At 35.7% G+C, this 27,739-nt stretch overlaps 1 protein-coding gene across 3 annotated transcripts in view; it reads left to right on the forward strand.

Moving 5' to 3' along the window:
- JAK2 (Janus kinase 2) overlaps positions 1–27,739 on the forward strand; it is a 128,212-nt gene that overhangs the window by 86,186 nt on the left and 14,287 nt on the right. For all 3 annotated transcript variants that reach the window (XM_066368098.1, XM_066368099.1, XM_066368096.1), the window contains exons 9-20: positions 4,121–4,278; positions 5,170–5,281; positions 8,032–8,218; positions 8,866–8,993; positions 11,455–11,589; positions 12,758–12,845; positions 14,664–14,791; positions 15,588–15,726; positions 23,212–23,363; positions 23,515–23,665; positions 24,382–24,518; positions 27,396–27,585. In XM_066368098.1, coding sequence (XP_066224195.1) covers positions 4,121–4,278; positions 5,170–5,281; positions 8,032–8,218; positions 8,866–8,993; positions 11,455–11,589; positions 12,758–12,845; positions 14,664–14,791; positions 15,588–15,726; positions 23,212–23,363; positions 23,515–23,665; positions 24,382–24,518; positions 27,396–27,585 — 1,705 coding nt within the window. The remainder of the gene's footprint in view (positions 1–4,120; positions 4,279–5,169; positions 5,282–8,031; positions 8,219–8,865; positions 8,994–11,454; positions 11,590–12,757; positions 12,846–14,663; positions 14,792–15,587; positions 15,727–23,211; positions 23,364–23,514; positions 23,666–24,381; positions 24,519–27,395; positions 27,586–27,739) is intronic.

Genomic DNA, 27,739 nt, shown 5'->3' on the forward strand with positions numbered 1-27,739 from the left:
GCAATCACGGTCATGGGTTGGGCGTGTTGTGAGGGCTTTATGTCTTTCTGACTTTCTATCTCTAGCAATGGTGATCTCAGACTTCCCAGTGCTCTTCCCCATGTCTCAACAGACCGGGGGACCAGAATAGAGTACTTCTGTTCTTCAGCGGAGAGGGTAGCTCTGGAGAGCTACCTTTGGGGTTTGTCTCTGCCACTCTTTGTACCATGAGGTGAGGGAGGAGGGACCTGGGTGGCTGAAGCCACACTTTGGTTTTTTCTCTCTCTGCTGAGTGTGGTGTGCAGGTAGAGCTTGGGAACACTGGCCCTGACCCCGTGCTCTGGCTGCTTTGGTTTATCTCCTAGAAGAAGAAGACCCAGTCATTCCAGGTTCCCCTCTCCATACCCCTCAGACAAAATCCAGACAGCCTGAGATTCCCTCCTCCCCAAAGTCTAGTAGAGAAAATAAAAACAAAAAACCAGTCATTTCAGGTTTGTCTCCTCTCCAGATCCCACAGGGAATGCATTTTATCTTCTGCCCTCCTTTTCAATGTCCCACCTTTAGTTCATTTGGTGTGTGGATCTTTCAAGCACGCCAGTGAGCCCACTGGGGTTTCTTTGCTGCATTATAGTTCAAATTGTTGAAATTTCAAGGGGAGAGATCAGGAGTATCTTTCATGCCGCCATTACTCTGACATCATCTTTTAACTCATTTTTATGATTTAGCAAAGCACCAGTTACTTTTACTTCCAATCTGGGTTGTGCAAGTTCTCTCTATAGTTCTTATTCCTGACTGTAATCTTTTTTAACCAATAGAGAGAATTGTATAATACCAGTCACACTGTCTAATTACAGGAGAGAAAGAAACCAAAACAGTATTACTGGGAATTTATATAACAAAATACAGTGTGTCCATAAAGACATGGTGCACTTTTGACCGGTCACAGGAAAGCAACAAAAGACGATAGAAATATGAAATCTGCACCAAATAACAGGAAAACTCTCCAAGTTTCTGTAGGATGATGTGGCAGCATGTGCGTTAGCGCAGATGATGATGTAACACCATGTATACAGCGGAGCAGCCCATGGCCATGCCAGTCGAGATGTGGATGGTACAGAGGAAAGTTCAGTGTGTTCTGTGCCTCGCTAAATTCGAATCCGTTACCAAAGTGCAACGTGAATATCGGCATGTTTATAATGAAGCGCCACCACATAGGAATAACATTACTCAGTGGGATAAGCAGTTGAAGGAAACTGGCAGTTTGATGGAGAAACCCGGTACTGGTAGGCCATCAGTCAGTGATGAGTCTGTAGAGGCTATACGGGATAGCTACCTAAGGAGCCCTAAAAATTCTGTGCGTGAGCCCACATCGAACTGCACTGAATAAGTATGAAACTGGGAGAGTTTTTCTTATATTTGGTGCAGATTTCACATTTCTATCGTCTTTTGTTGCTTTCCTGTGACCTGTCAAAAGTGTACCATGACTTTAGAGACACACTGTATAAACCAGTCCCAGCTCAGCCCTGCTAAGCTGTAAGACATGATTGATTCTAAAAGATTTAACCCTTTCTCTTTCCTTAGTTTCTAAAATCCTATTTATTTTAGTTGAAAAGAAAGGAATGAATTCCTTTATACTCTGCTCTTAAGTATCATATATCTGGCTTTATCTTATTTTAACTTAGGTATTTATTAACTTCTTGGCTTAAATGTTATATTAATGTTATTTTTTCATTTAACTTAAGTATCTGTATGTACCTCTTTGGCCATTTCTTGTTTAAATTACCAAAATTATAACTTGTAAGTCATTTTAGTTAGCATGCTTTGCTCTTAGATTAAAAATATGATTAAGGCCCTGGCTGGTTGGCTCAGTGGTAGAATGTCAGCCCTGCATGTGGAAGTCCCAGGTTCGATTCCTGGCCAGGGCACATAGGAGAAGTGCCCATCTGCTTCTCCTCCTCTTCCTCTCTATCTCTCTTTTCCCCTCCTGCAGCCAAGGCTCCATTGGAGCAAAGATGGCCCGAGTGCTGAGAATGGTTCCATGGCCTCTGCCTCAGGCGCTAGAATGGCTCCGGCAGCAATGGAGCTATGCCCCAGATGGGCAGAGCATCACCCCCTGGTGGGCATACCTGGTGGATCTCAGTTGGGTGCATGCAGGAGTCTGACTGCCTCCCAGCTTCTAACTTTGGGGGAGGGGGGCATATATATATATATATATATATTAACCACATACATATATATATATATGGTTAACCATATATATAAGGTCTACCGGAAAGTTCTGTCCGTTTCTATCACAACAATTTATGTAAGCACATGTTTATTTGGCGCATGTGTGCCTCTCTATTTTTATCACTTAATGTATACATACTGACGTAGCAAATTAAAACAAAGTTGATTCACGTTAGTTTTATGTGTGAAGCGATAGTGTACCCATGGCTACTGATAAAGTTCATTTATGCCACTGTATTGTATATGAATTTCAACAAGGAAGAAATGCTAGAGAAGCATGTAGAAATTTATTGAAAGTGTTTGGTGAAGGTACAGTTTCTGATAGGACATGCAGAAGATGGTTTGAAAAATTCGAAACAGGTGATTTCGACCTTTCTGATAAGCCACGTTCAGGGCGACCATCTTTGATCGATGACGATGGTGTTAAGACCATGTTGGAACAAGATCCTTTTCTGACAACATCAGAGATGGCAGAAAGGCTTAATTCAGCTCAGCAAACCATTTCTGACCATATTCAGAAGATAGGATTGGTGTGGAAATATATTATTTAATAAAGTTTATTGACGGTAAGAAAAATTTGTATTTTGTTTTATTCCAAAAACGGACAGAACTTTCCGGTAGTCCTTATATATATGGTTAATAGTGTGCACGTTCTCCCTATCAGACTATGAGAGTCTTGAAGGCAAGGGTAATATTTTTGTGTGTGTTTTCTTTGTGTGTGTGTGTGTGTGTGTGTGTGTGTGTGTGTGTGTGTGCGCGTGTGTTTTCATTCCCTGCACCTTGCACTGTGCTCTAGGGCCTAGTTTAGAGAAAGCTTGACAAGTATTTCATGGAAATTATCTTCCTGTCTCTCTTTATTTCTCTTAAGTTGGATTCTTGGTTTTCTGAATCTCATATTTGCCTTGTTTTTCTAGGCACATCCTTCAGAGCCTTTTGGTATTTTTATGGAATTGTGACAAATTAGGAAATTAATTCCGGGAAGATTTTTACATTTTTAAGATGTTAAGTTTTCCTATTCAAGAACGTATTATATCTTCTATATAGTCAAGTAAAAAATTGTCTCACAGGAGTGTTTTGAAGTTTTTCTAAAAATGATTGTTTTTTTATTAAGTTTATACTTTTATAAGACCTAATTGACTATTTTTTATGTGTAAAAGAGATTGATTCTGCATCTTGCTTTCTTAATAAGTGATCTTACTGTTGTAGTAATTTTATACTTTTCTTTTGGGTTTCCTAAGTATATAATCACATAATCTCCAAATAGAGATATTTCAACTTCTTGTTCCAATTTCTGTATTTGTTTTTGCTTTCTGTGGCTTCATTATGTTAGTATAATACAATACAGTACACTATTACATAGTGTATTTTTATTTACTTTCTTATCTTATTCATGATTTTAGGAGAAGTTGCTTCAGTGTTTTCCCATTAAATAAGATGCTGTATTTTAGACTGATTATATGTTTCCATAAGTATGTATGATACAATCATAGCATAGTTATACATGATTTTAGTTTATTCTATATACATTTTAGTTTATAACATAATATGTAAAAATAAATGGTCATTATTTCTAATTAATACTTTTCTATCAGATTAGGTAGATTTCTAATTGAAATGACTGGCACATTTGTCTAAAAGGGGTACTGGAAAATATAGTGAAATTATGGATGTAGCATGAACTATAACTGGAAAGGCATGATAAGCCCATATTCAAGAGGGTCTTAAATATTAGACAGAAGAATTGTACTTCAAATGGGACCATAAAAGACATTTGAGCAATTTGGAAGAAAATTAATCTAGTAGAGTTAATCTAATAACATAGAGCAAAGAGGGTTTTCAATATGTGCCATGCAGTTGACTTTTTAAATGACACTTATTTCTTTTTTCTTTTCTTTTTTTGTTTTTTGCTTAGGAAATTGAACTTAGTTCATTAAGAGAGGCTTTGTCTTTTGTTTCATTAATTGATGGATATTATAGATTAACTGCAGATGCACATCATTACCTCTGTAAAGAAGTAGCACCTCGAATGGTGCTTGAAAATATACAAAGCAACTGTCATGGCCCAATTTCGTGAGTAATGGAGACTTTAGAAGTACATTTTATAAAAAGTAAATGAGTTATTTACAAAGAATGTTTTACACAACTGATATATATATATATCAGCTTAGGAGTTTAGGAAAAAAATATCTTAACTGAAGTTTTTTGTAATAAAAGTTTTACAATTAGATGAAATAATAATTAGAATTACTTAGGATATAATTTATCACCTGTATCCCAGTCTGCAATATTTCTAACCTGTAAAGTTTGATATTTAGTTGCCTAGGTAATGTGATAAGATAGTGATAAGTGAAATAGAGATGATTTCTGCTTTCATGTAGATTATATTTTGACTTTTCTTTCAAGATGTACAGTTTCTATAAACATCAAATTTTATTTATTTTGATTTTGATTTTTTTCCTTTTTATTGAATTTATTGGATATCTATACTATATATGTATATCAAATTTTAAAAATCAGTAGTCTTTGTTACTTGCCATGGGTTTTCTCCTAGACTTTGGTATTATATTAAATATTAAAATAATGCACATATATTTTTATATTAGAAATTGATATGGTAAAAGAGATATACTGTTTTATGATATATTGTTTTTATAGTTAAATGAAGTTTTATGAGAGTAAGTATGGTTTTTAAAATACTAAGTTTGTAATCAGAAGGCAGAAAATTCAAATGAATGAGTTGTTCTTTATGATTTTGTGTGTTCTGTAATACCTTTTATTTGTTTTTAAAGCAATATAATTGCCCCTTGAGTTAGTTTGAACTTTTAATAATTTTCTATGTAAGGTCATTGATAAACTTACAAAGTAGAGGAGATTTCTAAAATTTCTGAGTTTTAGGTTTAACTTTTCATCTTTATTTGATAGCTTGCTATGTTATCATTCATACTATTTCTTTACCTTTAGAATGGATTTTGCCATAAGTAAACTGAAGAAAGCAGGTAATCAGACTGGACTTTATGTACTTCGATGCAGTCCTAAAGAGTTTAATAAATATTTTTTGACTTTTGCTGTCGAGGTTAGTATGTCACATTAATTAATAATAACATCTCTTTTTAGACTATATAATTTCCCCTTTGTGTTTATTTACCTTATGTCCTTTTGAATTACTGCTCTGAATATAACCAGCATAATAATGTTTAATTTACCTGAGGAATTCTGTGTATGTAATAAAGAAGATATAATTCCTAGGATTTGTATAAAAGTATAAAATGATTTATAATGTTTTTCTGTCTTTTTATGTGAATTTATTTTATTTTTTGATGTTTAGGTGTCACAAGTGTGTCAAATTACATCAAGTTTCTTAGAATCTCTTTTCAGAAAAATGGAAATCTTTACCAAAATATATGGAACAAAATAAATTGGAAGCAAACTTTCCTTTTACTAGTAATGGTTAAAAGATTAAAGTGACATAGGGCAGTAACAATGAAATAAGAAATATTGCGCTTTTAACTAGTGATTTTTCAATATAAAGAGTAATGATCTACAGTGTATATTTTAAGCATAAAACTACAATGAAACCTCACTGTTAATACAGATTATTTTGGATGTTCTCTAAGATTGCTTACTATCGAAAATTATCTAGAAAGATACTATTACTTATAAGGCAGTTTCATGGTATAAATCTTGAGAAACTTTATGTCAGCATCCAAAATTTATCTTGTTTTTAAAAATAGAATGTAAGGATTTTATTATGTATCAGTTATTTTAAGATTATAAAATACAACCATCTTATATTTAGCATACGTAGTGGATTAATTGTCTATAAAACAGAAGGTAAGTTACTCCATAACTTCAGCATTGTAAAAAACTCTATCCTAATTTCACAATATTTTTTAAATTACAACAGTTTATTATAGTCAATTACCAAATCAAAATGAATATATTGTTATGTATTAGGGAGTATATGATATATAGCCCTGTTTCCAGAAATTGGTCTTTTGGAAAAATATAAGGAAGTGTACCAAAAAAGTACTAAATTGAGCTTCATAATTATTTGGCATAGGTAAATATAGACAATAACAAAAATGCTTACACTTTTTAAGGAAGATCTTTTAGAGTAGGAAGGAACTGAGATTGACCTTGAAGTTTTTAGTTGAGTTTATATAAATAGTTGTAAGTAGGTTGAATATGCTTATAAAAAATAGCTCAAAACATGAATAGACACTTCTCCCAGGAAGAGATACAAATGGCCAACAGATATATGAAAAGATGCTCAGCTTCATTAGTTATTAGGGAAATGCAAATCAAAACTACAATGAGATACCACCTCACCCCTGTTAGATTAGCTATTATCAACAAGACGGGTAATAACAAATGTTGGAGAGGCTGTGGAGAAAAAGGAACCCTCATTCACTGTTGGTGGGACTGTAAAGTAGTACAACCATTATGGAGGAAAGTATGGTGGTTCCTCAAAAAACTGCAAATAGAACTACCTTATGACCCAGCAATCCCTCTACTGGGTATATACCCCAAAACCTCAGAAACATTGATACGTAAAGACACATGTAGCCCCATGTTCATTGCAGCACTGTTCACAGTGGCCAAGACATGGAAACAACCAAAAAGCCCTTCAATAGAAGACTGGATAAAGAAGATGTGGCACATATACACTATGGAATACTACTCAGCCATAAGAAATGATGACATCAGATCATTTACAGCAAAATGGTGGGATCTTGATAACATTATAAGGAGTGAAATAAGTAAATCAGAAAAAAACAAGAACTACATGATTCCATACATTGGTGGAACATAAAAATGAGACTAAGAGACATGGACAAGAATGTGGTGGTTACCAGGGGTGGGGGGAGGGAGGACAGGGGGAGAGTTAGGGGGAGGGGGAGGGGCACAGAGAACTAGATAGAGGATGGCGAAGGACAATCTGACTTTGGGCGAGGGGTATGCAACATAATCTAATGACAAAATAACCTAGACATGTTTTCTTTGAATATATGTACCCTGATTTATTAATGTCATCCCATTACCATTAATAAAAATTCATTTAAAAAAAAATAGCTCAAAAAAATAGATGAATGACCAAGTTCATAATATAGCACATAAGATAAACATTGGAAAACTGAAAAATATTAAAATAACCATATTGGAGACGATTATACAAATACAGTAATGGCACAGTGGAGTGGGTAATCACCTTTGCTTGTGGAATGTGGTGAGAGTTATAGGGAGGACCACACAGAAAGTGGAACTTGAACTGAGTTTTAGGAATGAATGAAAGCCCATTGATCAGAAGGAGAAGATGTGCATTCATAGGTAGAGAGAGAACATGTACAGTTATCAAGGCATGAAATAGCATGACATTTACTTGAAAAGTTTTTCTTGAAAATGTTTAAGTCGCTTATTATAGCTAGAGCATAGACTGTCTGTTGGGAGTGGCAGAAGTTGAAGTTGGAGATGGAGGCACAGCCTGTTCAAGGAATGCTTTATTATACATTAAATTAGTTGTAGACTTTATCTTATAAATGATGGAAAGCTGTTAAGGATAGTATTATTATTGTTCATTATAATTGCTTTTATTTTTTAAATGAAGTCAGTTATTAAGCCATATCTGTAGGCTGTGCAGTACGTATATTTGTTCTTTAGGAATCAAGTACCTTTGTTACCCTAAACTGGTGCTGTATTAGGACTCATGATTCAAATGTGTGAATACTATTTTATTGGTTATTCTTGTGAAATTCATTTTGTGACAATAATCACTATGATGTCTATTGTGATTTTTCCTTCCTCTTTATAATTAAACTTATATAGCGAGACAATGTCATTGAATATAAGCACTGTTTAATTACAAAAACTGAGAATGAAGAATACAACCTCAGTGGGACTAAGAAGAACTTCAGTAATCTTAAAGATCTTTTGAATTGCTACCAGATGGAAACTGTTCGCTCAGACAATATAATTTTCCAGTTTACAAAATGCTGTCCTCCAAAGCCAAAAGGTACAATAACTTTCCAGTTATTTTTAAAAGCTAGGTCATGGCCTTTGTATATAGTGAGTGATATCATCAGTGTATGGACTTAAAAAGAAATATGAAAGATGTAGCTTTAAAGACATTAATTTTGTCTCATTTTTATACATACATTCTCAAATAGGATTTTTCCATTTGGTTCGGATTATCTAGAAATGATGTGAAGTTCTGAATTTTTAAAGTGGTATTTAAAAATAATAATTGTTTGATATAAACCAGTTACTTATTTGCTGAAATGAAAGAAAGACCTCACTACCAAATTCTTATATGTTCTAAGTAAAAATTTTCATGCTCTTTCAGAATTGTAATTTTTATACTTCTAAAATGAAAATAGTAAGGTTGGAAATCTTTTGAAATAATAGTATTATTAAAAATTGTTATAATTCCTGGAAAATTATATTGGCTAAGGGAGTGATTATAATTTTAAATATTTGAAAGAACTGGTTAGAATATATTAAAATTCAGTGAATAAATTTCTAGAGTAATTTTCTGTGGAAAAAATAAATAGTAAGAAGTTGTTAAGCATTTCTTATATTTAGAACACATTTTATTTTATCCCTTTTCAGTGTGTTTTGACTGTATATATTTCTTATTATTTGTTTTTTTTTCTTTTACAGATAAATCAAACCTTCTAGTTTTCAGAACCAATGGCATTTCTGATGTACCAACCTCACCAACATTACAGAGGCATAATAATGTGAACCAAATGGTGTTTCACAAAATTAGAAATGAAGACTTGATATTTGTAAGTCATCAGATGCTGATTATTTTCTTTCTTGTCTTTTTAAAATAACAACTGTTTCCCACTTATATTCAGGTGACATTTGGAACTATTTTTATTATAATCAATATTGTTAAAATTTTATTGGTTTATTTTTATTTCTTGTGGAAATGTTATACCAAACGAGTTAGAATTTAGTAAAATTAATGATTTAAAGAAGGGAATTGGGCCTTGGCCAGTTGGCTCAGCGGTAGAGCGTTGGCCTGGCGTGTGGGAGTCCCGGGTTCGATTCCCGGCCAGGGCACACAGGAGAAGCGCCCATCTGCTTCTCCACCCCTCCCCCTCCCTCTCTGTCTCTCTCTTCCCCTCCCGCAGCTGAGGCTCCATTGGAGCAAAGATGGCCCCGGGCGCTGAGGATGGCTCTGTGGCCTCTGCCTCAGGCACTAGAATGGCTCGCTCTGGGTGCAACAGAGCGATGCCCCAGAGGGGCAGAGCATCGCCCCCTGGTGGGCATGCCAAGTGGATCCCGGTCCGGTGCATGCGGGAGTCTGTCTGACTGCCTCCCCCGTTTCCAGCTTCGGAAAAATGAAAAAAAAAAAAAAAGGGAATTGTATTCTCTTTGCAGGATTTAAAACTTTTATTTTTAAATCTTAAGTAAAAACTTAAAAATCTTCTGCAAAAGATCTATATCTTAATTCTCAAGTTGTGGATAAAGTAAGGAAAATTCAAGGAATTAAAAATGAAGAAGAAACTGAAAATAAAGAAGTACATAAGAGCTGATGTTTTGGCTACAGAATGGTATTGGGGGTTGAGATTAGTCTCACTAATCAAGGGAATTAAGATCTAAAAGCAGGGCCAAGTCTTAAGGCCTACATAGGACCCGGAGTTAAAAGTGAGGCTATCTCCCAATAAAGCCAGGAACTTCAAGTAAATAATTCTCAATTAAACAATATGTGAATTGTGAAACATTTATCCACTCGCGAAAGGCAAAGAGGAGTATTGTCTGTTTTATTTTTAGTTGGGTTCTTATGAATAAAAGTCTCTCCTGAGAATTTGTAATCATAAGCTTTTGAGTTTGGTTTTCTTTATACCACCTGCATGATCTGAGAAATCCTAAGCTAATAAATTAAAATAAAAAGTGATATTGCCCTAGTAATACTCTGTGGTGCTTGGCAGAAGCAGAAACAAAATCTTTTTGGAAGAATATACAATTAAGCTAGGTCACTCAGGACTCTACGGATGAAACGACTTCAAACCTGGGCTTTTAACTGAAAAATTTAAAATATAAAGCGAAATAATCTATGAGTAAGCAAGAGTCAGCAGACCAACAAACATCAAAAGTACTTCATATAACAAACTTTTTAGAAAGAGATTATAAAATATATACATATTTTTAAAGATATAAAAGGAGTTGAAGACATGAGGAAAAAAACAAGACATTATTTAAAAAGACCAAAAAGATTTAGAGAAAATATAGAAATGAAAGATATACTTGATATTAAAACAAAAGAAACAGATTAAAAATCAGATTACTTATAGTTGAAGAGAGAGAATTAGTGAATTGGAAGATAGACCTGAAAATTATTCAGATATAGCAGATAGGGAGAAAGAAATGTAAATTATGAAAGAGAGATTAAGGGACATAAGAGCAAAATGAGAAGGATCAACTGCTGTCTGGGTTCCGTAAAGGGACAGTAAATAACATTATCAGGAATTGTAAAGACATGAATTCTCGTGTGAATAATGGAAAGCAAAGATGCTTCAGGTAACCTAACATTATAAAAATAATAATATTAGCGTTTCGACTTGAACACAAGCACCCCTGTTTCAGAGTTCTGGGTTTCAATAATTACTCTGTAAGGGTATGTAAGAAATACCAGTAATAGTAGTAGTAGCTAATAATTGATTATTAACTGTGTGTAATGGACTAGACTAAGTGCTTTCATGTTTTTATTCATTTATTGTTCATAACAATCTCTGGAAAAATAGGTATTATTCCTATTCCTTTGATGAGGAAAACAGGTCAAATGCAGCACAGAGAGATTAAATTGCCTTTACAAGGTCACACTGTGTGCTGCATTTGCATTAGGTAGTAAGGAACAAGTCAGAAATTCTGCCTCTGCAGACCATACTGTATTGCCTTTCTACTGCAATATTAGGAAAGACAAACAAAAAAAAAAATTCACACGTAAATAAATGTAAGTAAACATTGACACTGCAAATAAGTGATAATTATAGCTAATTCAGGGGGTTTAAGAACTAGGTGGAACCAAAATACATTTTATTCACTAATCTTTGTTTTCTTGTCTTCTATTACTATATAAGGAGGCAAATATGATTAATTTGGAGTCTTAAATCTGGGTTTAGTTTGTAAGGGAAATATTTGCTTATGAATTTTTTAACTTTGTCATTGAACATATTTCCTAATTCCCACATCTTTATCCATCTTTTACTCATTCTTTTCTTTCCTTTCTTACTTTTAAAGAATGAAAGCCTCGGCCAAGGCACTTTTACAAAAATTTTTAAAGGCGTAAGAAGAGAAGTGGGAGACTATGGTCAACTGCATGAAACAGAAGTCCTTTTAAAAGTTCTGGATAAGGCACATAGAAACTATTCAGAGGTGCGTATGTTCTTTGTATAGTTCATGTAGTGTATGATATTTAAAGATGTGGGCTCATAGGCACATAATACATTCATGCTTGCAGTTTCTCAAAATTGGCTTAATTGCTGGCTTGAGCAAGGGGTCACTGGTTTGGCTGGAGGTCTACCCCCACTCCCCACCGTGAAGGCACATATGAGAAAACAATCAATGAACAACTAAGGTGCTGCATCTGTGAATTGATGCATCTTATCTCTCTCCCTGTCTGTCTGTCCCTGTCTCTCTATCTCTGTCTCTCTCAGAAAAAAAGAAAGAAAATGAAAAAGTAATGGAATATATTTTGTAACATTTTCAAACTAATTTTCGCATTGTGTTATGGGTGTCATTATGTCTCTGCATAAGGCAATGGTTTACAGACTTGGTTCTCCAGATTTCCTCCACAATTTCATCTACTTGAAAAAAAAATAGAGTTTGTACTAAGGAACATTGTAGGTAAAATATGGATTCCAGAGATACTGGCCCACAGAAACCCAACTACCATTTGCCAGAGTCCTTAGTATAACAAGTCATCACCAAACATTTGTGATACTGAAAATGTCTTAAAGGATGTTAGTGAAAGATGATGAGAAACATAAGTTGAAGAGTTGTTCTATTCCAGAATACCAGTGTTGATGAATGTGATCCTCAACAACCATAGCCAGAAGTTCTAATCAGTGTTTAGTGAGTTAGAATGATGTTAATACTGTACTAATCTCCCAACATAGTTGTGATATTTTCTGTGCAGAGATCATTCTTAATTCCTTAGGACATGTTATTTGAAGGTTCTCTCCATTTACTTTAAGTGTCCCATTTTACTATCTCTGGTGTCTACCTCTGTACCTCTGTCTTCTACTCTAGGTGCCATGGGCCTAAGCTTGTTTACTTTCCATCATTCATGCTTCCCTGTATCATTATTACTCTCTCTCGTTGCTATCTTCCAATTCCAGCGTTATTGAGGGGTTTCCTCAGAATGAACTTTAGCATTAAGATTGATAGCATTGCAAGACCATAGAAGGGGACAAAGGACATTGTAGCCTTATATATAGTTCTGCTGAGAATAGGAAAAAAAGAATATCTTTCTAAATTGTGAATACTTATGGGCATAAATAGTAATTCTTTTGCATTTTTTGTATGTTTTTCTTTTCCTTAGTCTTTCTTTGAAGCAGCAAGCATGATGAGCCAACTTTCTCACAAGCATCTGGTTTTAAATTATGGAGTATGTGTCTGTGGAGAGGAGAGTAAGTACATCTCTGGCTTCTTTATGTTAATGTTATACCTCTCTCAATACCTTCATTTTTGTTTATATAGAAAATTCAATTTCAGGATCATAGTTAGGTATCAGTATAAACAGTAATTTAATAGGAATTAAATATTATTGAAACCAAAAACATTGTAGAACTGTTCAGTTAGGTCTTCTAAAAAAGGAAACCAGTGAATGAAATTAAAATGCAGCAAATAGTTAAGATGGTTTATGTTAAAATGTTAAAACAGCCTGACCAGGCAGTGGCACATTGGTAGAGCGTCAGACTGCAACATGGAGGACCCAGGTTTGAAACCCCAAGGTCGTCGGCTTGAGTGTGAACTCATCGGCTTGAGCATGGGCTCACCAGCTTGAGCATAGGATAACTGGCTTGAGTGTGGGATCATAGACATGACATTATGGATGCTGGCTTGAGCCCAAAGGTCGCTGGCTTGAGCAAGGGGTCACTCGCTCTGCTGTAGCTCCTGGTCAAGGAACGCAATCAGTGAACAACTAAGGAGCTGCAACAAAGAATTGATGCTTCTCATTTCTCTCCCTTCCTGTCTGTCTGTCCCTATCTGTCTCTCTTTCTGACTCTCTCTCTGTCTCTGTCAAAAAAAAAAAGTCAAAATAGTAGGGTATTATAGTAAACAATTTTACTAATCTTTTACCATAACAATATACAGGATAGGGCAAAAAGGTTTACAGTTGGGAATACTCAAGCACAGTTTATTTTTGTATTATTATTTATTATTGTATTTTCCCTACAAACAATTATAAACCTATTTTTGACCAATCCTGTAGATTATGGCTGATTTAACATAACATCAGAATAGATGAATGTAATAAACCCTAAAACCAGTTAATTACTTTATTAAATAACATACTTTTATGTAGAAACAGTCTTGGCTTTCAGGAACTTGGTCAATACTAACAGGGTTGGGAGTTTTTATTGTGATTTAAAGGCAGTCAGCACTTTTTAAAGAGCAAATTCTTGTTTTTCAAGCAAAACATATTTGAATAGTATTTTTAAAAATAGTTTTAGCCCAGGCTGGATGGCTCTGTTGGTTTAAGTGTCCTCCCAAAGTGCAGAGGTTGCTGATTCAATCCCCACTCAGGGCATATACAAGAACAGATTGATATTCCCCCCCCCTCTCGAATTAATGAATAAAAAAGTTTTAAAATCATTTTAAAGATAAAGCAATGCACAACACTAATTTTTTACAGCCTAGCTTAAATAAATGAACGCAGTTCAAATTGAAGTTATCCTTTATGCCTCCAATAGAATAGACATCAGTATTGATTTTTGTGTGTGGAAGAATTTCAATAAGTTTTGAATGTCTAAATAGTTTCATGGAAGAAAATTAACTATGTGAGAAATTTTCATTTGTTTTAAAAAATGTAGCCATAATTCAGTAATGATACATAGAGGTGTGCTGAAATATTTTATATGTGTGTGTGAGTGTGTGTGTATAAAATGTGTATATATATGTTATATATAATTTTATATGTTATATTTATGCACATATACTATATAACAATACATAATATATAGTTATATATTACTATATGTAATACATAATTACATAGAATATTGTATATAAAATTGTTTAAATTTCTATCTGCTGTTGTGAATAAACCAGCCCCCCAAATAGTATACAGCTATTAGGTTCTTTAAATTAGTGAATTATATGTATTTTAATCTCTTTTCCTATAGTACCCACATATAACTGTAAATGTATTTATAAAAGTTTTAAATTATATATATATTTTTATTGTATGTGTACTTGAGCCTTATTATTATATTTTAATGCAGATATTCTGGTTCAAGAGTTTGTGAAATTTGGATCACTAGATACATATTTGAAAAAGAATAAAAATTCTATAAATATATTATGGAAACTTGAAGTGGCTAAGCAGTTGGCATGGGCCATGCATTTTCTAGTAAGTAATTAGTTTATTCTTTTATCAGAAATTTGTTTTATGAAGCAATATAGAAAGGATATTGACCTGGGAACAAGAAATAGATCTGTAAATGGATGCAGAGTCATTTAAAATAATCTTTGTTAGTTTTTGAAAGGTATTATTTTAGGCATATATTCATTTTTGTAAAATCACCTTAAAAAGAAATAGTTTTGTCATCATACCAATTTCTTAGAACTGCTGAACACTCTATGTTTGTTTCACTGGGGTTTAGATAATTTAACCAAAAATTATGCAGAAACATGTTGTTCTAACTATGGATAGCAGAAACCCCGTTAGAATATACCTTGTGGTGTTTGTGTGCAATTAGAAATTATGTCTAATATTGCTAGAGAAGCAGAAAACCATAGGGCCAGCCAGTGATCAGACCCCTCATGTGCACCTATATTCTGCTGTTGAACAGGAGTAGTATTTGTCTACCACCTAGAAATTGATACTACTTAAAATCTCAACTTTAAAAAGTGAAAAGTTATTGAGTATTTTAATGTATTTGTTTTATGGGTATAGATTATTGTATCACTTAAAATGTAATACAGGAAGCACAGTGTTGCCATAAAATTTCCTTTTATTATCTCAAAGCATACCTCCAAATTAATGGTTACTAATTAATACTATTTAGTTATTTTTCTTTTTAAATCCATTTTGGGGCCTAAGACATTAAGTGCTCATATATTTGTGGATTAATTTTTTTAAATTTTATTGAATTTTTGAGGTGTGTGGATTGATATTTGAATGTATGTGCATTTTATTTTAATAGGAAGAAAAATCCCTTATTCATGGGAATGTGTGTGCCAAAAATATTCTACTTATCAGAGAAGAAGACAGGAAGACAGGAAATCCTCCTTTCATCAAACTTAGCGATCCTGGCATTAGTATTACAGTTTTGCCAAAGGACAGTAAGTTCTGCAGGGGTCATATTTAACTTTATTAAGATTTACTTGGAGGGTTGCATAAAAAAATGTTAATTTTTCTTAAACCATTTTATTGACCTATTCTTGATCAACATTAAGTTTATCAACCATTTTTAGCAATCTAAATTAAGTGAAAGTTACATCCTAGTCTATGTCCATTTATCCTTATAGTCATGTTATTAGGGACTGTCATCGGATGGTTATTGGTGTTAATTTAATGCCAACAGAGATCTCCAAATTGGGGTGTGGTGAAAATGGAAACTATTCAGTCAAAACCGCTCAGTTGTGATACAGCATGGCTGTGAAGACAGCACTGCTATGAGGCAGCCTTGGGGCCTGGCCCTTCTCTGGCTAGACACTGCTCTTCTTGATGGTCTACTCTGCTCTGTGCTGATCTGCTCCAGTGTGCCTGTGCTGGTCTGCTCTGGTGAGAAGCCAGGGAAACTCAGTTTTCAGTCTTTGTTAGAAAGGGAAACTGTGCTTCCCGAGCCAGAGGGGAGCTAGGTTATATAGACAGGTGTCCCCACCCCTGGTCCCTGATTTGTTTGTCCTCATGCAAATGAGAACTCCAAATACTCACAGTTTGATTGATCCCAAAGGCACTGTCTTGATTAGTCAGAATAGAGCCACTCTGGTTGGTTAAAGCTGTGTTGTAGCTCCAAGTAGATGGGAAAGCCTTAGTCCTACTGGTTGAAATAGGATTCTAGGAACACTTTTGTAAGGGCTGGTTCTGATAATGGCAGGCAGAGGACCTTGTGTAGAAACGGCTGCAAGGCTCTGTTTGTGTTTTGGGTTTTTTTTTGTTTGTTTGCTTTTTAAAATTTGAGCCCAGTTAGCCACCAGGAGCCCTTTTTAGTAGGCAACTTTTTTTATTTTTATTTGTGTGTGTATGTATAACAGAGACAGAGAAAGGGACAGATAGGAACAGACAGGAAAGAGATGAGAAGCATCAACTTTTTTTTTTACAGTGACAGAGAGAGAGAGTCAGAGAGAGGGATAGATAGGGACAGACAGACAGGAACGGAGAGAGATGAGAAGCATCAATCATTAGTTTTTCTTTGTGACGCCTTAGTTGTTCATTGATTGCTTTCTCATATGTGCCTTGACCATGGGGCTACAGCTAACCGAGTAATCCCTTGCTTGAGCCAGCAACATTGGGTCCAAGCTGGTGAGCTTTTGCTCAAACCAGATGAGCCTGTGCTCAAGCTGGCTACCTCAGGGTCTCGAACCTGGGTTCTTCGCATCCCAGTCCAATGCTCTATCCACTGCGCCACCGCCCGGTCAGGTGAGAAGCATCAATTCTTTGTTGCAGCTCCTTTGTTGTTCATTGATTGCTTTCTCATATGTGCCTTGACATGGTGGCGGGGCGAGCTACAGCAGAATGAGTGACCCCTTGCTCAAGCCAGTGACCTTGGTCTTAAGCCAGTGACCTTTGGGCTTGAGCCAGCAACTATGGGGTCATGTCTATGATCCCATGCTCAAGTCAGTGTCTGCACTCAAGGCAGCAACCTTGGGGTTTCAAACCTGGGTCCTCTGTGTCCCAGTCCAACACTCTATCCACTGTGCTACCTCCCATCAGGTCAGGCTGGCATCTTCTTTTTTAAACAGTTTTATTCCCTAATTATGTATGGAAGGTCAGATTTTATTCATTTATTTACATTTTATTTTTTTAGAGACTATGATAAGATGTAAAGAAGTCTTGGCTGTATTTCTAAATTTTTTCTTAGAATAGATACATACAGTGTAATTACTGAATTAAGGGATGGGAACATTTTTAAGGCACTCAGTAGAAGTCATCAGGGATCTCTCTGAAAAAGTGTGGTACTCAGTTGACCTCAGAGGGCTTTTGAGTATTGGAGAACTCTTAATGTAATAGGTGAAAATCACATTGCATTGTTTTGCTTTGCTGTTCTGTGATTATTCATAACACTGAAGAGTTTTTCATAAATTTATTGTGTATTTGTGTTTATCCTTTACTGCCCTGTTTCTTTTCTCTGCAGGTTTTAGTGAACTTTTTATTGGTCCTTGTGTATTCTTCATGGAATAATATTACCTTTCTTATTTTGTGTCAAATTCTTTACAAATCTAACTTACCTTTTATTTTTTTTAACATTAAGATTGTTTAAGTATGAAAGTTTGTTGATAATTTTCTTTATAATTTCTTCCATTACTTTTATCCCTTGAAAGTTCTTTCTTATCCACAGGTCAAATATTCACTTATATGTATTTCTAGATAGTTTGTTCTTTGTTTACATGTTATATTAATTGAACTGTAGTTTATTTTGATGTTTGTGCACTGTGTCTAAATTGACTCTTTTGGAGAACTTAGCCAGTTTTACCTCAGTTTCTTTGGTATTAATGTGTCCTTCCTTTGTCATCTACTACCTTCCTCTAAATACTAGGAAGTGCTTTGAATATTTAAAGTCAAAATCAACCCATTTTTTGTGCATTAATGAATGGTATCCTGTTTGAGACCATAGACATTAAACTTGGTGGCTTATCTGGCAGCGAAGACAGATTATAAGGCAGAAAATGTAATAGAATCTTAAATCTGGTATTTAGTGAAATTTTATCCTTCAGAATAGGAAATGAAGAAAGAGAAAATATATTCATATAGTAAAGGAGAAAGCATCATGTACTCTTTGAATATATCCAAAGATTTAACCAATTAGTCTTCATTTTTATCTATCATCTATCTATGACAGACTACAAGAAGGTGAAGTTAAAATGCATCCTCTTTTCTTGAATGCAGTTTTTTTTTGACAGGGTCAAAGACCACAGAAATTTTACTTGGAAAATTCTGTGATCTGAGCAGAACCTACATGTATTTATTTTGTATATAGAATATCTTGGTATAATTGCCTGTTTTTCCTTATTTTTATTTTTTTTTATTTTTCTATTCTATGTCTTATTTCAAATCTGAAAAAAAATCAAAAGGTTTTTTTTTCTTGGTTCCAGAAAAGTCCAGCACACTGTAATGTAAAGCTTTGAGAATATACAATAAATGGTATTCAATAACCAAATATGATTGAAATTTCTCTTAAAGCACACATGAAAGGCCTTAGAGAGTAAAGGTCATATGGCATTTGAATTTAGCCTTTCATAGTGGCTTATCCATAGAGGATTCACTGTTTTTTAGAGGTTCAGTTCTGGTGGGGTTTTTGGTTTTTGTTTTTTTTTAATTAATTTTAATGGGGTGACATTAATAAATCAGGTTACATATGTTCAGAGAAAACATCTCCAGGTTATTTTGACATTTAATTATGTTGCATACCCATCACCCAAAGTCAAATTGTCTTCCATCACCTTTTATCTGGTTTTCTTTGTGCCCCTCCCCTCCCCCCTCTCCCTCCCTCTCCCCCCCCCCGCCCCAAAACCACCACACTCTTGTCCATGTCTCTTAGTCTCATTTTTATGTCCCACCTATGTATGGAATCATGTAGTTCTTAATTTTTTCTGATTTACTTATTTCACTCCGTATAATGTTATCAAGATCCATCCATGTTGTTGTAAATCAGGGGTCCCCAAACTTTTTACACAGGGGGCCAGTTCACCGTCCCTCAGACCGTTGGAGGGCCGGACTACAAAAAAACTATGAACAAATCCCTATGCACACTGCACATATCTTATTTTAAAGTAAAAAAACAAAACGGGAACAAATACAATATTTAAAATAACAAGTAAATTTAAATCAACAAACTGACCAGTATTTCAATGGGAACTATGCTCCTCCACTGACCACCTATGAAAGAGGTGCCCCTTCCAGAAGTGCAGCAGGGGCCAGATAAATGGCGTCAGGGGGCCGCATGTGGCCCGCGGGCCATAGTTTGGGGACCCCTGTTGTAAATGATCCGATGTCATCCTCAAATTAGAATTACCACTATTATTGAATCATTAAAACAGATTAGAATGATGCTAACTGTACCTTTACTATATACTTACACATTGTAAAGAAATACAAAAAATATCAAGAGGTAATTTTAGGACAAATTTATGAAAAAACATTTTGAATGCAGAATTAATAGGAGTAGAGAAAGCTATGATTTAATGCAGTGATTTTCAACTTTTTTCACCTGATGACACACATAAACTAATTACAGTGGTACCTTGAGATATGAGTTTAATTCGTTCTGTAACCGAGCTCGTAAGTCATCAACTCGTATATCAAACAAATTTCTCTCATTTAAAATAACTGAAATAGATTTAATTCGTTCCAGCCTTGTGAAATATCTCCAAACCATCCTAAATGATGAAAAAAGACATGTTTTTAATTAAAAAATAACACACACGTGTACTTTACCAATGCATAACAAAATATATGAAATAAAAGAAAAATGTGTTATTTAGTACTGTATTCTTACCTTGGAGACAGAAGAGTGCGGCTAACGCAGGTGAATGGCAGAGGAGGAGGGAGGGAGGGTTGCAGGCACTGTAGACACGTAAACTAAAACTGCATTTTCTTTTTTTTTTTTCTTTTTTTTAATTTTTCTGAAGCTGGAAACAGGGAGAGACAGTCTGACAGACTCCCGCATGCGCCCGACCGGGATCCACCCGGCACGCCCACCAGGGGCGACGCTCTGCCCACCAGGGGGCGATGCTCTGCCCATCCTGGGGGTCGCCATGTTGCGACCAGAGCCACTCTAGCGCCTGAGGCAGAGGCCACAGAGCCATCCCCAGCACCCGGGCCATTTTTGCTCCAATGGAGCCTTGGCTGCGGGAGGGGAAGAGAGAGACAGAGAGGAAAGCGCGGCGGAGGGGTGGAGAAGCAAATGGGCGCTTCTCCTATGTGCCCTGGCCGGGAATCGAACCCGGGTCCTCCACACGCTAGGCCGACGCTCTACCGCTGAGCCAACCGGCCAGGGCGCATTTTCTTTAAACAAAACTAAAATTGCACTTTCTTTACTTAAAATGAAACCACATAAACTTAATTGTAAAAAAAAATGCACTTTCTTAACTTTAAACTTAACCTAAGCTTAACATTACATATTTTTCATTTAATCATCACCTGTTTTTGCTTTTTTGGCTGCACTTTCTGCACTTTCACTTGCAGGACTTTTGAATAAAAATCTATCCAAAGAGGTTTGCTTTTGCCTGCCTTTTAAAATGGTACGGAAATGTGACAAACAAGTGTCATTAAAAAGTGCTGAAGCATGACCAGTTGAAACTTTTTCTGGGTGTTTCTTTTCAATGAAACTTGAAAGCTTCTCCCACATTGCCAGCATGTCTTTAATATCACTTGTAGAAATCACTTCCTCCGACTCTACCTCCTCCTCACTACTAATCTCTTGCAGAAGCTCCATGTGTTGCATCATCTGTAGCTCCTTCAACTCCTCAGTTGAGAGTTTCTCCTCATGTTCCTCGACGAGCTCATCTACATCACCCTCATCTACCTCCAGACCCATCGACTTTCTGAGGGACACACTCTCCTCCAACACTTCTACCTCAGTCTTGGTCTCTGGTTCAAATCCTTCAAAGTCCCTGTCTGCGACAACATCAGGTCATAACTTTTTCCATGCCGAGTTCAAGGTTCTTTTTGTAAGCTCTTGCCATGCCAAGTCAATAATGCGTAAACATACCACGATGTTGTAGTGATCTTTCCAAAACTCTCAAAGGGTTAGAATGGTATTCTCAGTCACCTCAAAGCAGCGGCAAAACAAGTGCTTCGTGTAAAGCTTTTTAAAGTTGGAAATGACCTGCTGATCCATAGGTTGCAAGATTGAAGTCGTGTTGTGTGGGAGGTAGAGGGCTTTCACGAATTTGAACTCATTGAGAATGTCATCTTCAAGACCAGGTGGATGGGCTGGAGCATTATCAAGGATTAATAATGCTTTCATCGGGAGTTTATTTTCTTGAAGATATTTCTTCACAGCAGGACCAAAGACGAGACTTACCCATTCAATAAAAAACTGCCATGTAACTCATGCCCTAGCATTGGCGCACCACATAACCTGCAGATTTTTTTTAAGAATCTGTGAGTCTTAAAGGCTTGAGGATTTTTGGAATGATACACTAGCAGTGGCTTTACTTTACAGTCACCGCTAGCATTTGCACACAATGCAAGGGTCAGACAGTCCTTCATGGGTTATGGCCTGGCAGCTTCTTCTCCTCTGCGGTGATGAAAGTCCTCTGGGGCATTTTTTTCCAAAACAATCCTGTTTCGTCACAGTTGAACACTTGTTGGGGGAATAAAGCTTTCCTTTGCGATAAGTGCAGCAAAACATGTGATGTACTCCTGAGCTACCTTAATGTCAGCACTCGCAGCTTCACCATGCCTCACCACCGAGAGGATGCCAGATTCTTGAAATTTTCAAACCAGCTGTGACTTGCCTTAAATGTATCTTCTGCTGCCTCTTTTGAGGTTGATGGTTCTTTCTTCTTCAAGTCGCAGTAAATAATATGTGCCTTTTTGTATATTACAGTTGCCATCACTGTATCTCCTGCCAGATCTTTCTCTTTCACCTACACCAGCAGAAGCTTCTCCATTTCTTCATGGATATTTGTCCTTAATTGGGACAGAATTGTAGTTCCTTTCACCAGATTGCGCTTTTGATGGCATCCTTTTGTTTAAGGATGGTATAAATTGTAGATGTATTGCAGTCGTATAGCCTTGCCAGTTCAATCACTCGTACACCACGCTCATGTTTTTCTGTTATTCCTTGCTTTACTTCTATCGACATCATTCTCTTCTTCTCACCACTGTCCGTTACACTTACTTTCTTCGGCCCCATGATAGCACATAAAAAAAGTTAGTAAAAAAGGCAAAAATGATGCAATAACCAGTACAGTGCATGAGATTCGACTTGATTCTGTGGGTAATACATGAGAAACAATCAGATGCTGATGTGCTGCCGATACTGGACCTGTGTGCCAAAGCGCCAACTAGTGGCAGCTTCCCGAATCACGACTTGTATCTTGGAATTTTGCTTGGATCTCAAACAATATCGACCGAGTTGCAGCTCGTATCTTAAAAAAAAAAAAAGTTATGTTGGTCTGCTCATATCTCAAGGTACTACTGTACTTAAATTCTGCTGCATACCAAAAAATATATTTTTTGCTGATCTGATTAAAACAATAGATATAATATTGATGCATTTGCACTGGATAGCCATTGTTGTGTTGGCTGTTGTCAGTTTTTTTATTTGACAATCTAAGGGAAAAGAGGTCAGTGACCCTGACTAAATAGTCAGGTATTGCATGTTTTAAAAATTCTCATGTCACACCAGTTGATAATTGCTGATTTAATGGATCCTGGATTTGTTGTACATGATTCTAATTCTCTTAGGGCTACTGACAAATTATGTGACTTTAGGCAAATTATTCATTCAGCCTTTAAGATCTCAGTGTTGTCATTGTTAAAGCTGAGATAATGAATTAGTTATTCAAATCAGTGTGATAATTATTTGCATATAAAAGACTTATTTGTCTTTTGTGAGAATTATTTAACTAGATTATGTTCCTATCTTTTAAAAGTTCTTCAGGAGAGAATACCATGGGTACCACCTGAATGCATTGAAAATCCTAAGAATTTAAGCTTGGCAACAGACCAATGGAGTTTTGGTACCACTTTGTGGGAAATCTGCAGTGGTGGAGATAAGCCTCTGAGTGCTTTGGATTCTCAAAGAGTAAGTTTATATAGACTGTGGAATTGGATTAACTCTGTGATCCTTGTGTTTCTGTCACATGGTTTTTTACTTTTTAGCCCATCTAATGTTAAAAAGAAGTTTGATAAGGTGTTATGCAATTTATTTTCAATATGTGGTTTTTTAATTATAGAAGCTACAGTTTTATGAAGATAGACACCAGCTTCCTGCACCAAAGTGGACAGAATTAGCAAATCTTATTAATAATTGTATGGATTATGAACCAGATTTCAGACCTTCTTTCAGAGCTATCATACGAGATCTTAATAGTTTATTTACTCCAGGTATGTATTGATGGAGTAATCTTACTGATTTTCCAGCTATCTCTCTATTTTTGTTGTATTTAATAAATCTTTACTAATTTTGTAATCCCTTACAATAGTCCTTTGATGTCTTTTAGGACTTCTTAATTTCTTATGGTTATGACTTTTCCTATTTTATACGTATTCTAGACTCCTTGATTGAGCTGTCTTTAAAGGCCTTTTCTCCTTCAATTTTCCAGTTTTAGTCTGCCACTTGATGAGTAGTATATTACAGCAGTTTGCCTTATTTGAATGTTTAAAAATTTTTTTAAACTATTTTTTAACATTTTATAATTGATTTTCTAAACATGAAGTAGATTTGTTTTTGTTTGTCCTCTCCTTTAAAATATGTAGTTAAATATGCATGTGTCTGATCCACAGGTATTTCCTGTTCTGATACTACTTGCTAATTTCACAGCAAAAATCAGGATATATTCTCACTTTATAATATTAAAACTACCTATTTTGTGAAGTAATTACTTACCCTTTGCAAAAATCTCTCTTGAAAGCCTGTCAAATTATGGGTAATAATTAAAGGTTCTCATGAGTATAATCTAAACTATTAGACTTAACCTGTATTAATTTGTATTTAGTACTTCTAACTCATTCTAATTATTTTAGTCAGCTTGAATAAATATCGATTTAACTCAGGGGATGTATTTGCCAGCTTATGGTGGTAATATTCTTTATTTCTGCAGATTATGAACTATTAACAGAGAATGACATGTTACCAAATATAAGGATAGGTGCCCTAGGGTTTTCTGGTGCTTTTGAAGACCGAGACCCTACTCAGTTTGAAGAGAGACACTTGAAATTTCTGCAGCAACTTGGGAAGGTAAGATAGTAGAAGTGTTTTAAATAATCACAGAACATATTTGGGCAGAAATAGCTTTAGAGATTCTTTAAAGTTCACATTTCACAAAACTTTAATGACTTTGTAGAAAAAAAGGTTTACCTTTGTCAGATGTTGGAGAAGTGCTGTATTTAAATAAACAGCTAGCTGTCTTTAAGAACTTCTCAGAACCTTTAACATGTAATATACATTGAACATCTTCAAGAGGATGATAAATTAGGCAGTATTTCCCCAATTGTTTTGACCATGGGACTCTGTTGGAAGAAAGCACTATATTTATGAAATAGCAAAAGGAAAAATTAACTTAACTTACTTCCTTTTTTAGTCACCTTAGGGAGAAATAGTCTGTTCAGAGTCTGGATGTTGACTAGACTTATTCACTAGCAGACAGTTTCTGTCTGCTAAAAGGCCATAGAGTCATGGTTAGCCTATATATTTTAAGTAAGACAAAGAAAGACTCAGTTCTTAGCAGGTTCAGTCATAGTGGTAAGCTCTTTCTTTCCCTAAGTTTGTTAGCATAGGGTTCTGAACCATGTGACCTTATGAATTAGATTTTGGTTTGGACACATTTATGGACACATTATGATGGCCTCACTTAGGCCTTGTATGTAAGCTAAATGTTCTGATTCATCTTTATCAGAGTTAAACATTGAGAGTTACAGTATATTGAATGTTGGCATAGCTAGATTAATATTTTGCTGTTGTTCCTTGTTTGAAATATATTCTTAAGAATGTTTCAAGGGAATGTAGCAGAGGCAAAAAAAAAAAGTCTAGGTCTTTGGGTGTATTAGTTATCTATTGTTGTATAACAAATTACCCTAAACTTTAACAGCTGAAAACAACAAACATTTATTCTAACCTAGTGTAGGAAAGTCAGGATTCTGGGAGCAATTTAGTGGGTGTCAACCAGATCTTGCAGTCTCATCTGAAGTCATGACTAGGGGAAGATCTACTTTCAAGTGCACTCATGGGGCTATTGACATAGCAGCTGAGAATGAACACCCAAGGTGGAAGCTATGGTCTTTTTATAACCTACTCTCAGAAGTGTCAGCTTATCACTTGCTCAGTGGCCTATGTAATTAGAGTTTTAACTTTGAGCTTATATGTGGTCTAATTTTTTTTTTTTTTACAGGGACAGAGAGAGAGAGTCAGAGAGAGGGATAGACAGGGACAGACAGGAACGGAGAGAGTTGAGAAGCATTAATCATTAGTTTTTCATTGCGGCACCTTAGTTGTTCTTTGATTGCTTTCTCATATGTGCCTTGAATATGGGGCTACAGCAGACCGAGTAACTCCTTGCTTGAGCCAGTGACCTTGGGTCCAAGCTGGTGAGCTTTTCTCAAACCAGGTGAACCCACGCTCAAGCTGGCAACCTCAGGGTCTCGAACCTGGGTCCTCTGCATCCCAGTCCGACGCTCTATCCACTGCGCCACCGCCTGGTCAGGCTGGTCTAATTTTTTAACTGACTTCAAATATTTAACTGAAAATATTGTCACTTAGAATCTTGTAACTCAAGGACTATGTTGTTATATTTTTTAAAAATGCAGTAATATCCAAAATATACTAATTTGATTAATGCCGAAACTTAATTTTAAATGTTATATCTCAATTTATCAACTCTATGTAGATAATAATTCTTAAATAAAAAGAAAACAGATTTCTTTAAGAGTTCACCTTAAAAAAAAAAGAAACATCCCCATAAAAATTTACTTTTTTGGGCAAATAAATCAGACTTCATGTTACTCTGCTCAGGTTGCCATAACAAAATAACATAGGCTTGGTTACTTAAACATCAGATATCTATTTCTCATATTTCTGGTGGCTAGAAAGTCTGAAATTAAGGTTCTGGCAGGGTTTGGCTGCTGGTGAAGGCTTTTCTTTCCATCCTCATAAGGCCACGTTCTTGCTATATCTTTAGATAACAGAAAATTCTGGTTTCTTTTCCTTTTTTTTTTTTTTTTTTTTAAATGAGAGAAGGGGAGATAGTGAGACAGACAGGCTCCTGCATGTACCATGACCAGGATCAACCTGGCATCCCGTCTGGGGCTGATGCTCAAATCAACCAAGCTATTTTTAGTGTCTAAGGCTGAGGCTTGGACCAACCCAGCTATCCTCAGAGCCTGAGACCGAAGCTCAAACCAATTGAGTGAGCCACTGGCTGTGGGAGGAGAGGAGGGAGGGGAGAAGGAGGGGGAGAGAAGCAGATGGTTGCTTCTCTTGTGTGCCCTGACCGGGAATTTAACCCGGGATGTCCATACACTGAGCTGGCACTGTATCCACTGAGCCACCGGCCACGGCCTCTTTCTCTTCTTACAAAGTCACCAGCCCTATCAGATTGACACCCTTAAGACCTCATTTATCTTTTAATGTCTCCTCAAAGACCCTTTCTCCAAATATACTTATATTGGAGGTTAGAGCTTTATCATATGAATTTTGGGGGGGACATTCACATTCAGTCCATAATAGACCCTTACTCCATCCAGTTCATTGGCAGTGATGTCAGAGGATATATTGTGTAGAAGCAAAGTTCTTCCTGGAAGTTAGTGATAGAAATTTAGGAATTCCCTGGCATGTTCCTGAGGTATTCTTAATTAATGTTCATGATTTGTGTTTAAATACTTTTTTTTTTTGAAGTTGTTTATATTTGATCTTATAATTTCTTTTGAGGAAATTAAATATATAGACTTATTACCCATCTGTTGAAATACTGTTTCCTTTTTTGTTCTGAAAGGTGCCTAATGTAAGCTTAGGGATGTGTGTTAATTCTAGCTATTGAATTGTTTATGTAATAAGAACTTGTTAATATTTGTATAGAAAACTTGAGATTTCTATCTTAATGTGCTGTGCTGTGCTGTTTAGGGTAATTTCGGCAGTGTAGAGATGTGCCGGTATGACCCTTTACAAGACAACACTGGGGAGGTGGTGGCTGTGAAAAAGCTCCAGCACAGTACTGAAGAGCACCTCAGAGACTTTGAAAGGGAAATTGAAATCCTTAAATCCCTGCAGCATGACAACATCGTAAAGTACAAGGGAGTGTGCTACAGTGCTGGTATGTTGTGCATTGAAACCTATACCTATTTTGAACTCGAGATACGTAGTTGGCATCCTGGGTAATAGAAACATGTACTGTCTCAAGATCTGGACTTATACCAGTGTGGAAAGAGAAGACTAGAGATTGTGCTTGGTGATGGTGGACTATAACG

The sequence above is a fragment of the Saccopteryx leptura genome, chromosome 2 (assembly GCF_036850995.1).
Source record: "Saccopteryx leptura isolate mSacLep1 chromosome 2, mSacLep1_pri_phased_curated, whole genome shotgun sequence".
Lineage (NCBI taxonomy): Eukaryota > Metazoa > Chordata > Mammalia > Chiroptera > Emballonuridae > Saccopteryx > Saccopteryx leptura.